Genomic DNA, 13,614 nt, shown 5'->3' with positions numbered 1-13,614 from the left:
AAAACTTTAAAAAACATTTCTCAGTACGATATATTATTTTCAAAACACGTTTATATCCGAATCGAAGTTGCAACATTTCGGCATGGTTTATTATACGCTAGGCCTTCCAAGAAATTTAATACATAAACTGCGCAGCCAATAATAAAATAATCTCAAAGCAGAATCAGTACCTATTCCAATGGAGGAATTTATTTTTTAAGGTAAGCTGCTTCAAACGACGTAACGGCAGATTTATCCTTTTTAAAAGTCGTACACGAAAACATTATTTCTAACGCGCCTTTTGTGGTGGCAGAATTTACAGTTTGCGAAATAGCTATATATATATACTGCCGATGATTCATCAGGAATATGTATTTGATACAATGAACAAACGTCTTCAAACAGACGTAGTGTACACCGACTTAAGTAAGGCTTTTGATTTGAAGTTTCACAAAAAATTAAGAACCCTTGGAATAACGGCGAATATTTTGAAATTTATCTGCACAAAAGAAAAATATTAGTTAAATTCAATTCATACTTTTCACACCAGTTTGAAGTCTCCACCGGCGTTCCACAAGGGTCTCATTTGGGACCAATATTGTTTCGCTTGTTTATCAACGACATAACTACTGTTTTTTTGTTATGATACTCCTATTTGCTGATGATCTTACAATTCACAAAACTATTACTAATCTCAATCAATGACTGTTATGCATTACAATTAAATCTTGCGAGATTAGAGGAAAGAGTGGTCCACCCGTAATCAAAAAAAAAACAAATGTTAACTTTTGCCAATATAAAAATCCTACATGCATCAATAACATTATTCTAAAAAAAGCAAATTAAGGATCTTGGTATTATTAACAAAGACATGAAATGTTTGGGGTTTATTTTGAGGACGGTAAAAGATTTTTTAATTTATTCATTCATTTAAATTACTATTCACTTGATTGGTGAGAAGCAATCTACAGTATAATTCGACAATCTGGGCTCCTTTGTATAAGATCACCTAAGACCAACTAAAAATCGAGAGAGTGAAGCATAAATTTCTACGATTTGTGTCATATATATATTTCCCATATTATTTAATTATTACCATTCCTGAAAATATTAATATGGAAACATATAAAACTGCTTACTGTGGTTAAAAGCTAATGAATCCACCTAGAGAATTTTTATGAACACGTGTTCCGACATCGCCATAACACATTCGTGTTTTACTGATAGTTTATTAATATATAACCTGTCAATTCATTCGTTAAATGCATGCAGTCCCGTTTTTAACCGGAATACGAATATTTTTTTTAAATCAATCATTTTCTCCGTGTGGGGAGAGAATCGGGCCCAAATTAACGTTGGGGTAATTTCAAACTTTCAATTGTGCGCTTAGTCTCTTCTAGAACTAGAAAAGGGATTAATTAATAGGGTTTTCATTATCATTTAGAGACTTTTTCTGGAAGATTTATGTATATAATACATGCATATTATATTTATAAAAAGTAGATAAAAGTCCATTTTAGTAATCTAGTCGAAAAAAATATTTTCGGGCGCTTATATTGTTAACGCTGGCTAAACCTTATGAGATACATCAAAATAATTTAGTGTGGAATTGGATATCTTAAAAAAGCCTACAGAAAAATCCGAGACGGTATACGTCTATCTTCTAAGGATCACCCTTGAGGTGATTTTTGACAAAAACTGCGCTATACAAATTATCCAATTATTAGTATAACCCCCAACAACGTCGGGTACATATCAGCTAGTTAACTATATATTTATTTGTACGGCGCCCTTTAGGTGATTTTTCACAAAAACGGCGCAATTCAAATCATGCAGATTCCTATGTTCCTTTCAAAAATAAATATAGAAATAACGTCCACACAGCAAGCGTAAAAATGACATATAAATAAATTCTCTCATGGCCTTCTGTGTGGAGTTCATGTAAATGTTTTAATTTTGAAATGTTTGATCAATTTCACCAGAATATAAAATTGACTTTACTTTAGACCAGAGGTTCCCAAACTTTTTTGCCCCGTAGACCACTTGCCAAACATATTTTTTCCGTAGACCCCCTGCCTGCCGAATATTGAATTTTCCTAAAACTATTAACGTCCCATGTGATAATCATTTATTTTTTTAGTAAAAAGATTCCCTTCCCTTGCCTGCCCAACAACCGAGTGGCGGTATAGTTGCTCTGTCTACATTATGCAGCCTTGTGAGGTATTACACCAAATGAAAATGAAGCAGGATAAGCAACGAGAATTTCTTTCTGTAGCTAGCCCTACAGAACTGCCCCTTAAGTCCTTTGTCAGTGCTTATTTCGGTCAGTTCTTCTTGTCACATGATATCCGATTCTTCAACGTTGCATTTCCATAGTCAAAATGTCCTCAAACTTAGTTTTGAAGTCTGTGTGAAGTGCATTTAAATGTTGAACGTCATTATTACCCTGGATGTTTTTCAAAAACAAGTTGGGGAACTAGGAAAATTCGCGGCTTCCAATGTGCAATGTTTTGCTCGAATAATAATAATAATAATAATAATAATAATTGGATAATTTGTATAGCGCCGTTTTTGTGAAAAATCACCTCAAGGGGAATATATTAATTCTGACGACAAAAGGAACGTAGACTCTATTTATATACCTCAATTAACAACTTTACGAAATATAAAAACACAAATATCAAATAAGTAATTTCTCAGTCTATTATATTTGTGTTAGGTCTATTGTTTACGGAATTTACGGAACCCCTAAATGTTGACTTGAGGTAAATGGGGGTCCGCTCGTATGTACCCCCATTTGAATCTCGTGGACCCCCAAATTTTTTTCTCGCTGACATAGACCCCCAGCATGCCGATATCGACCCCTGGGGGGTCCATATAGACCATTTTGGGAACCTCTGCTTTAGACACACAGATATGATATTCTGTCTGTTTATCCACCGGAGTATAGGTATGTAGGTACTACCAAAGGAATCAAAAATGGATAATCATTAAAATATTCACGCGTGCTTCACAGGAAAAGCAAAATAATTGTACACTCGTTTCTTAAACTAGTTAAATAACTGCCAAAACAACGCGTCATTTCCTCTGCAGTAGTAGGTATGGAGGAATGCTAAACAAATGTGTCCTGGGACTTTTGTTTCATCAACTTTCATAAATAGTTTGCCACGTGTAATAAATATACTCCTCTGTCATTCTGACACTTGATAAGTCCCGGTTCAAGTATTTGATTGACTTCATCGTGCTATATTTTCCTGGAACGTGCCCTACTTCTTGCATTCCACTTTAGTGTTGAGCACCTCATACAAGATGTACAAGTTTTCTGTGATTGAAGACAAAACAAAAAATTATATCATTTTCCGAAAAACAGAGTTCAACACGTTCGGGCCTTCATTACAGCTGGCAATGTTTTTAAATTCCGCCATGCATGTTATATGGGTAACTAAATAGTATTAAAATTATTTTTATTTAGAGATCTGACCAGATGCTCTGTTCATCTCCTGCTCTGCGTGAATCATGGCAAATTCTACAGCATCCGAATATTATTTCTGGAACACATCTGAGAAGCAAGCTTCATTTTGTACTGTGGATTTTATCTTGGCGATCTCAAATTGTACTTTATTCAATGAGGTACATAACGAACACTATTATGTAAAATTATTTTTAATTAACTCACTAACACTTTAAGTTTTCAGTTCTTAAATATGTTATTTTTCAAGACAATATCTATACAATTGTCGAGCCGAAACGGTAATTACATATATAAAATATCCGCGATAGAAAAAAATCGCAAAGTATCCACCCAAAATGATTATAAACTATTTTGTTCTGTTATTATGTTTTAACTGTACCCCGCCACGCGTTTCTGCGACTCAGTCTGTCTGTGTAGATATAGAAGCAATAGCGCGTTTTGCTTTAACGTCCAACAGATGGCGATGTTATAATAAAAAATGTTTTTACCTGTCACATGTGACATCTATATAATATCTATATATAATATCTAAAAAAAAAATTCTACGTTTTATAAATTTTAAATTAAATATCCCTGTCGAAGACTTAAAATACAATTTCTTATTAAATACTCTAAAAATACATACATTAGAAGATAGACGTAAAATAAACGATTTAACGTTCTTATTCAAAATACTTAACTCTAAATTCGACTGTTGTGAACTCCTGCAACTTATAAACATACATACACCCACAGTAACAACACGACAAAATACAATATTCTACAGCAGCACACATAAGCGTAACTACATTGCCCACTCTCCGATACAACGACTTCACACCATGGGAAATCATTACTTGGGTGATGTTGACATATTCAATACCAACTTGGCAAGTTTTGTGGATCATTTAAAACATTTATTTCAACAATACTCCTAAACACATCACGTAAACCTACAAATAGCCGTAATTTTCTGTTTTTGTTTCTTGTGTTTGTATGACTTGTTGCATAGCTTTTATCAAATGTAATTTTATTCTTATTTTTTATGTTTCAAAGTATCTGTCAAATTAAAATTATACTACCAACCATGTAAAAGCCCCCTGGGCGTTAAATAAATAAATAAAAAATAAAAATCTGTATAAATAAAAATTTTAATGTTCGTTTGTTAAAAATCTTAAAACCATGAAAGTTCTTCACAGATTGCTTTGAAATTTTGACACAACTTTGCCTGTATCATATAGATGTCACCTGTGACAGGAAAAATCATTCTTTTTTTAAAACAGTGCGATCTGTTGCACGTAAAAGCAAGAGGCGCTATTGTTTCTCTATCTGCACAGACAGACTGACCAACAGCATTCTGCAAATTCTGACAATATTACGAACTAGAAAAGTAGAACATAAATCTGACATTAAGCCAGTTAATTTAGTAAACATACAACATGCAACATGGCCGAACAGCGGCGGTTCGTACGCAAACAAACACTCTGGCCTTGACTATGTTATAAGCAAGCTACAATATATTTATTATTTACACATCGTTACCTCAGTTGGACAGGGCTCCAACTTCACTTTAAGGCCGAGTGTAGTTTTTTATTAATTTTAAATAATGATTATATTATTAAGCAAATCGATTATGATAGTGTTTTCAACAAGTAAAAATTTTTTTATACATTTTTTAAATTAACATAGGCTTAGTAATTATCAAAATCAAATCGAAAATATGACCTTTTTCAGACCGTAATACGTGCGTTTTAAAAAATACTATTAAAGGCTGAATATCGTCAAAAAATACCTGAAGGGGTTTTCTTTAAACGTACGAAAAAAAAAACTAAAAAATAAATAAAATAGGTTCGTAGTTTAATTTTTTCATAAACTCTAATTGTACTTGTTTTTAAAATGCAGATTGTAAAACTTTGGATACGTTTATTTAACAAAACTAAACGATAAATTACTGGTATTATATTTTTCCATTTTTTAAAGTTAATTTAATATTTTTTATACTACAATTTAAGAAAGAACTTTTAGATTTTTAAATTACTTTTAAAACAAGCCGTCTGCTGGCGCCTATTTGAAATTTTAAATACGGTAGAACATCGAATTAAAAGCTTCTTTTAAATATCCCAACAGATGGCGCTATCATGGTTCGCTATCGACTCTTCCCATGTCCGCCAATATTCAATGTATAAATCGGTTTCAGTTATTCAAGCCAAACGGCCACTGGCTTAGGTTATGCTATTCTGTACACTATACTGTAAAACTCTCGCCTCGAAGTTTGCGGGATCGAATATCGGGGTGGGCAAGTAAATTTTATTTGGTTAATTTGTGTTATTCACAATTAATGAATTAATATACGTATGGTATATGCGCGGTACGTTCCATAGTGAAAGATACTCTCAGTATCGCCTGGTGTAAGACCACCATTCAGAATTGAAACGTTGCTTGAAATGGCTTTAGCCGTGTTTGGTGACCAAATCTGAATAGCCAGGTAGATTCACTTATTCAATAAATAATACCCGTTCTGCGGTCTAAATTTAAATAATGATTTGTGGTCTTTCATCGGGGCGATACTGACAGTATCTAACGCTCTGGAAAATGCCGCAAATATAATACTTATGTACATTGTGAAATAACACAAATTATTAAAATAAAATGTAGGTTGGTATTCGTGCACGCCAAGATTGTAACCCGCGACGTCACGGAGGTCGTCATCCTGTTGAGTCGGGCCATATCTCGATATTTATTATTGTTTTTGTAAATTATTCTAAAAAAACATGAATGAAAAGACAAAACACAAATAACCTGACATTTTTAGGTCGGGATATCAATTTACCGTCCACTGTAAAACAACTTACAAAAATGTCCACCCGCGCAAGGCGCTTTTTAGTTATGAGTGCTATGTGGCATCGTTGTAAATGAACTGAATGTTGCCAAATCTGAGGTTTTGCTTCACCAAGGACTGTTGAATACAAGCGAATTTTGGGCCCGATGGCGTTTCTGTGGGCCTTAGAAAACAATAATGTTATTTATAACGCTTATTGTTGACCGAGGTAGAACGAACAGAGGTACTCTGTTTTTTGACCAGATGTAGGTATATTTTTTACAATGCGTGCATCTGACGGCCGGCCTGTCCGGTGGTGAAGCTTTGGACTCGAGCTTTGGAGTTCGAACCCGGTGTACGCAAATAAAGAAGTATTAGCATTTATATCTGAACCTAGATATTTATTCTGGACCACAGAATCAATAAAATTTTATTTTGTTAAAAGTATTTTGGTATTTAAAATTTTAAGTACTTAAAAAATTATTTATTTATATTATTTCATTTAATTCATTGTTATCTATTGAATTTAATGTGTTAATTATTGTGCATAAAACTATGTAAAACCAAATGCCAAAATGTTTTTAATAGAGATATACATAATTAAGAAATTGGCACATACATCATCATACATGTCATAATATGGAAAATCAGGACTAAAGATATATGAAGAAATAATAATAATATAAGCGATTAGTCATAATAGACCCGATATAGTTTTACATGAAAAAATTAAAAAAATTAACTAATATCATTGATGTCGTTATACCAAATTCCTGTAATATTCAAAAATCTGTTAGCGAAAAAATAAGAAAATACACAGATTTAGGAAATGAAATAAAAAGAATTTGGCATTCTCAGACTATAAAAATATTACCATTCGTTATTTCGGCTACTGGCATTATACCTAGCTCTCTAATTAAAAATTTAGGCGTATTAGATCTTTCAAAAAAATTATATATAAAGATGCAAAAGTCGGTCATTTTGAATACATGTAGGATAACAAAAGATTTTTTAAATATTTATGTTGAGGGATCAGTAGGATTTATAGGCCCTGTTAGAAGTTCTACCGAGCCGAACCCTCTGATATGAAAATATCTGGAGTTTGTGAATTATTTTCCCATTTGATCTTTTGTGAGTTGACGTGTTGTTCTTGTATTGTTTTGTATTTATTTTGCTTATATAATGCACTTACATAATGTTGATTGACTAGATGATCATTTGTGGAAAAGTGAGTGGAAGGGTTTAGTTTTTCCTATGGGGAAGATTTAACCCGGACAACAAAATCGGAAGCATAAAAAAAAAGAAATGTCAGGCTTTCTGTAAAAATATTAAAATACATACAATTAAATTAAATGTTACCTTGTATATATTCGTTTATATTCTAATTAAATAAATAATACAAAAAAATAGTGCCATCTGGTAACTGAAATTCATAACTTTTATAACGAAGATTTACACTACCGCCATCTTACTGTTTTCAGGCAAACGTTTTTAAAATAAATTCTAGTTAGAAAAAATATTGTTTTGGAAATGAACAACAGAGTTCGTGTGTGTCGAAAATAGTTGATTTTGTCAGGTATACAATCACTCTTAACATGTTCAGATATTTATTTATTTATTGTATTGGTACATGTGGTTTTTTGTGATATTTCACCCTCCATTCTAGGGATGACCCTGTGTTATGGCGGGTGAATTTTACAGTTTGCGGACATAGAATCTATACATTACTATAATATAAAAAAGAAAAATAAGAAAAATTTTGTAAAGCTAGTTTGGGTTGCAAGAAGAGGATGGAGAAGTTAGAGAATTATAACAAGATGAAAAATTTGAGAAATTATTAGTATATGTATAGATCACACTAATTAATTATGTACATACGATACCGCTAAGTTAGGGAATTAGGATATATTATGTTTTCTCTGAAATGTGATTAAATTGATAGAGTGTAGAATGAATGAGTCTTTGAGTTGACGTGGTATGTAGTGAAGGTACTTTGTAGTGACCGTTGGTTATTGTTCCCTTGTGGACCCTTCAGGGAACCAAGGGGGATTGGAGAGGAGAAATGAGACCTGGGACATTGTGGAACCAGAAGACATAGCCACATATCCAATGACAACCCTGGTGAACTTTATTAAAGGGACTGGGTTGTTGTTAAAGGATTGAGGTAAAGTGGGAGGTAGCACAATGGGCCTATGGACCAAGTGCTCACGGGAACATCACGTAAACCGTCTCCGCTCTATAAATAAATAAACTAACTAACTAACCATCACGCCGTTTCCCCGAAGGAGTAGGCAGAGAGGACGGACCGCCAAACAACTCGGTCACACCACACACTCCTTGCCTCATTCACATTCATACATCGTCTGATACATCATCTTGTATTATTCTGTTTTTTGTGGGAACTTTTCTGAAGATGATCGAACTAACAGGCATAACTTCATTATACATATACAGGGTGTATCGGCAAGTACCCGACAAACTTTAACCAGCTATTCCTCAGCACATTTGGAGTAAAAAATGTTATGGGCGCTTTGCTGTCCGGTAGCATTTTTTTTCCATTAAAAACAAAAAATAAATAAAAAAATCCACACTCCGTCACTGTCATTTGTATTGTTTCTCGCGTTCAACAGCTGTTATTAGCAAGTGTGTCAAAAGGTGTCCTCGCTCTTTCGTACACACTAAATAATAATAGTTAAAAAAGAGACGAATGGTGCCGTGCCATTTCGTTGTGATTGTAAAAGCGCGCCAACGTAGGTATGTACGTATATTATTCAACGAAACTATTGCCAGACGGGTTTTCAACCTTTGACAAAGGATAAAACATTGGTGACATGTGGTGAAAATATAGATAGTAAATTTTTTATTAAAAAAAAATGTTACCGGACAGCAAAGTGCCCATAACATTTTTTACTCCAAATGTGTTAAGGAATAGCTGGTTAAAGTTTGTCGGGTACGTGCCGATACACCCTGTATATGTCCGTCACTGTCAGAAGTTTGAGATAAGATTAGGAAGTAACTTTAAAAATTCTGCCTGAAAACAGGCTAGCCTAGTGAGGCAGTATTTGAGAAACCTCAACTAACTGTACTTTTATTTTCTTTTTTTACCTTCATCATATTAATTTTATATTTTTCTTTTAATTTTATAACCCTAAAAAAACGTTACAAATCAATGTACAATATACATCATAATATGCATTTTTAGTTGTAATGTGCAAACTTTCTTAAATTAAGATATACATTATTATTATTATTTATGAAAAAAAAGAAGTCAGATAGAACGTTGTCCAACTGATGTAATAATGCATAAAGGACCCGATATCATTTCGATAATATTAATTTAATTATTTATTCGCGTCACGGCGTGACGCAAATGGGAGAATAACGAATTGGGAAGATTGGAAAATGTGACGCGAACTGCATACGAAAATCAAACTTCGGCTTTCTAAGTAACTACATAATAATAAGCATTACTAAATGACGGGTGAATGAATCCACACTTAATATGCATAACAACGCGTACTAGGTTTTAACTTTGCTACCCGGTTTAGCCCGATATTCAACACCATTTTAAAAATATTTTTTCTTGTACAATGTTTTTGTTTCTTTTAAGAGGAAGCTACAAGCCAAAAATGTGTATATTATTGGTTTACCTTATATTGTATGTAATAGTCATTATATTCGCTTGACAAAGTCTAGAAACTTTCGACTTCAAGCACAAAACTGCTTTTTTTATATTGTAAATAATTTTATAAGAAAGCAAAAAAGTTAATCAAGTGAAACTGTCACAGATAATCTTAGCTAAAATACTGTATTTTTTTAAAGTTGTTTTCTTTACGCGTTCATTTACATTCATATTTTTTATTGATAATCAATTTTTTAATTGTATTCTACTCAAGCGAAATGATAGGAAAACCTTCAATTTATCTAAAGCATATTATTTGGTATTCATAATGTACACCAATTCGTTATAAAGATTAATCAAAATAGTGATTTGGCATTAAACTTCACCTTAATATGTGAATAGGACAAACTGCTCTCAATCATATCTACGGTACCTACCCAAAGCTAGTGGGACAAGTGCATGGCACCATAGACGTTTTTAAATAAATTAGTTTGTAAACAAGAATTATTAAGCCAAAGATCGTAAGCAAAAGATTGTAAGCAAAAGATCGTAATGAAAAGATCGTAAGCAAAAGATCGTAATGAAATGAATATAAGCAAAATATCTTAATCAAATGATCGTGAGCAAAAGATCGTAAGCAAAGATCGTAATGAAATGATCGTAAGCAAAATATTTTTATTTTTTTTAAAGATAGACAAACATTCCCGGATTACGAATAACCTGACAATATTTGAAAATCTCCTACTACCACCACAGTAAGCTGAAAATGTTGCTTGTGTTGCGATGGAGGACTTAGCCAGCCGAGGAATTGAACACACTACGCCTGAGTAGGACCCAAGCGCGATGTCAACTCGGCCACCGACCAGTCCAAATATTTATATTAATCAAAAGATCGTAATAAAATGATCGTAAGCAAAATAACTTAATCAAATGATCGTAAGCAAAAGATCGTAATCAAAAGAACGCAATGAAATGATCGTAAGCAAAATATATGTTTTTAAATAAATTAGTTTGTAAAGAAGAATTATTAAGCCAAAGATCATAAGCAAAAGCTTGTAAGCAAAAGAACGTAAGCAAAAGATCGTAAGCAATAGATCGTAATCACCATTTGATCGTATTCTATGATTACAATCATTTGCTTATTTTTGTCCTACGATCATTTTGCTTACGATAATTTGATAGCTACAATCACTTGATTACAATATTGATTGTATACAATAAGCAATCATTTTACCAAGAACTCATAAAAACAGCGCTGCACAAATTAAGCAATTATTATCATCATTATACCTTTACGTATAAATCTAATAGCCATCATACTTTCGTCATAAATAAGAAACTTAAAAAAATGGATATCAAATTACACGAAAAATAAATAAACAAAATACAATATACTGTCCATGAAATAATAATCAAATAAAATATACTCACGCAGGGATTTGAACCCGCGACCTCCGGATTAGTAGCTAAGGATCATAATCAAATCACTCCGCCACAGAGTACATTTTATATCGAAATGTTGTGACACTAAACGTTCGCCATTATTGTATAATCACTTCAATTGAATGACAATAGACCGAATTCAATGAAACGCTATGAATAATGTAATTACTAAATGATACACTGTGATGACGATATATAGCTTCGACAACAAAAATAATAAAACTAACAATTAATAATAAAAATAAGTAATAATAATCCCACTATATCATTAAGTCTTTATTTGTAAGTCTATTTCACGAAGCGTGTCGGTTGGATATGTAAACAATAATTATTGGTGTCATCCATTGATGTAATTTAGTGTTTACTCGCAGGTTCAATCCTCTGGTAGCTCTCTTTTTTGTTTGACTAACGATTGAACCTTCCTACCCAGGAACTAGAGTACACAACTCTACCAATCTCGACAAATGCCGATCGGACCGACATTTATTTCGGATATAACTACTGTAATGTATTTAATTTATTCAATCCGATTTTTTTTTAAAGGCGTATATATTCGCGTGGATATAAATGATTGCCACCAGTGTATGATAGAATGCATTGTCATCGACAACGAGTTTCAGATCGATAGGATGTCGGGAAGTGAATTAATTATCGCTTCAAAGATGCATTCATTCATTATCGAAAACAACAGTGAAATTCAAAGATGTATTTGAAAAAAAGCAATTCCCTTTCCCGCTAAAAACAATAGGCATAAACAAGAAAAACAACTATTTACTAGTAACGTTTAACAAAGACATTACTGTCGGTATATAATTATATACATAAATATGCACCAATACATATGATTCTAAGTTAGTATAGGTATTTATTTTGCGTTAAAACCTAATTGCGCTACCTATAACACATATTACAACATGGCGGGAACCGAATCTAACCTTTTTAAATCAAAGTAATGTGAATATAATATAATTATTATGCCTCTATAATAATAAGTATTATTACTAGCTTCTAGGTTATTCATAGTCAGTGTTGTCGGCATCTGGCAGTCTAGAAGTGAGTTGAAACACTGGTGATTAGGTCACTTCCAATGTTTATACGGCGAAGTAGTGTTATTATAGGAATCCACGGAGCGTTCTGCCGAAACCCAAAAATAGGTCACTAGAAGAGCGAGCGGCGTCGACATTTTGCGCAAATTCCACGGCAATTCGAGCGGAAAACACTTAAATTAAACCGATAAGCCATAGCATAATAAAACAGCATCAATTTAAAACCATTATTTGACGCAGCACGGTCTAAAATAGTCGATTCAAAAATAGGTAATTGCGATGAAATTTTTGACATTATTGGAAGCATTGACGTAAAATTTGATACTAAAAATAAGGGCGATCCTAGCGGTGTGACTGATAACTACAATAACCTTTCGTATAAAAAATACATTCTTTTTTTAAATTATAAAATGTACTTATAAATACCATAGTGTATAAACGCATCGATAGATGTGAAATGTACATAAATTATCAAAGAATACTTATTTCACCTTCAAACAGGGAAGCAAGATGAGATCATCTTCAACAATATACGAAGACCTCTTATAAATTTTGACATTAAAAATCAGGGGCGATCCTAGCGGCATGATTGAGAAGTAAAATAATCATTCCTATTAAAAAATACTTTCTTTTTTAAATTTTTAAATTCCCTATACAATACGTAGTACAAATAATACTTTCCGATAGGCATAAATGTATATCGAAATCACAGGAGCCTTTATTGAATAGCTTTTCATATAGAAGTTAGGTATGAGGTTGGGTTTAACACACCCCCTTACCTGTTTACTACCCCTGTCAGCACCATTGGCCTTCGCATCGGCGGGTATCTCTCCTGTTTCCTCTTTGCCGTCAGCGGCGCTTTTCACGCCTTCTAGAGCCATGGTCGTCGTTAATCCCGGGCACTAGTCATGCACTCACTGTTGTATTTAATTCTGTCACTTCACTCGCGAACACACAAACACACACCACCGACCGGCGGTACACTGACACATTCACTGGGAAAAGAGACGTGCACCCGCTGCGACGCTGTTGGCTACACTGGTGAATTTTTGACGCTCCGTGCAGAGCTTCGCCAGTTGGCCGTTAGCGCTGCGTGCATGGCCGAGGGAGCGCCCGATCGATACTTGCGGAGCGACATTGTCCGGTACATCGACATTTAAATTTTGATTAATAAATTTATAAATAAGTGTTATGAATGCGGTTCAAAGAGTAGAAGAAGGATATTGTGAGAGTTTTACATAAGAATGAATACTTT

At 33.3% G+C, this 13,614-nt stretch overlaps 1 protein-coding gene across 1 annotated transcript in view; it reads right to left on the bottom strand.

Annotated features, from left to right (window-relative positions):
* Positions 1 to 13,385, bottom strand: part of LOC149409806 (uncharacterized) — a 198,552-nt gene extending 185,167 nt beyond the window's left edge. The window contains exon 1 of the mRNA XM_089649202.1: positions 13,139 to 13,385. Within this exon, the coding sequence (XP_089505328.1) occupies positions 13,139 to 13,240 (102 nt within the window). The 5' untranslated portion in view covers positions 13,241 to 13,385. The remainder of the gene's footprint in view (positions 1 to 13,138) is intronic.
* Between the last annotated feature and the right edge of the window lie 229 nt (positions 13,386 to 13,614).

This window comes from Hesperophylax consimilis, chromosome 29, assembly GCF_061612785.1.
Source record: "Hesperophylax consimilis isolate HC1 chromosome 29, BYU_Hcon_1.0, whole genome shotgun sequence".
Taxonomy (NCBI): Eukaryota; Metazoa; Arthropoda; class Insecta; order Trichoptera; family Limnephilidae; genus Hesperophylax; species Hesperophylax consimilis.
The sequence above is the reverse complement of the archived record's forward strand: the minus strand, read 5'-3'. Positions and strand labels throughout refer to the sequence as shown.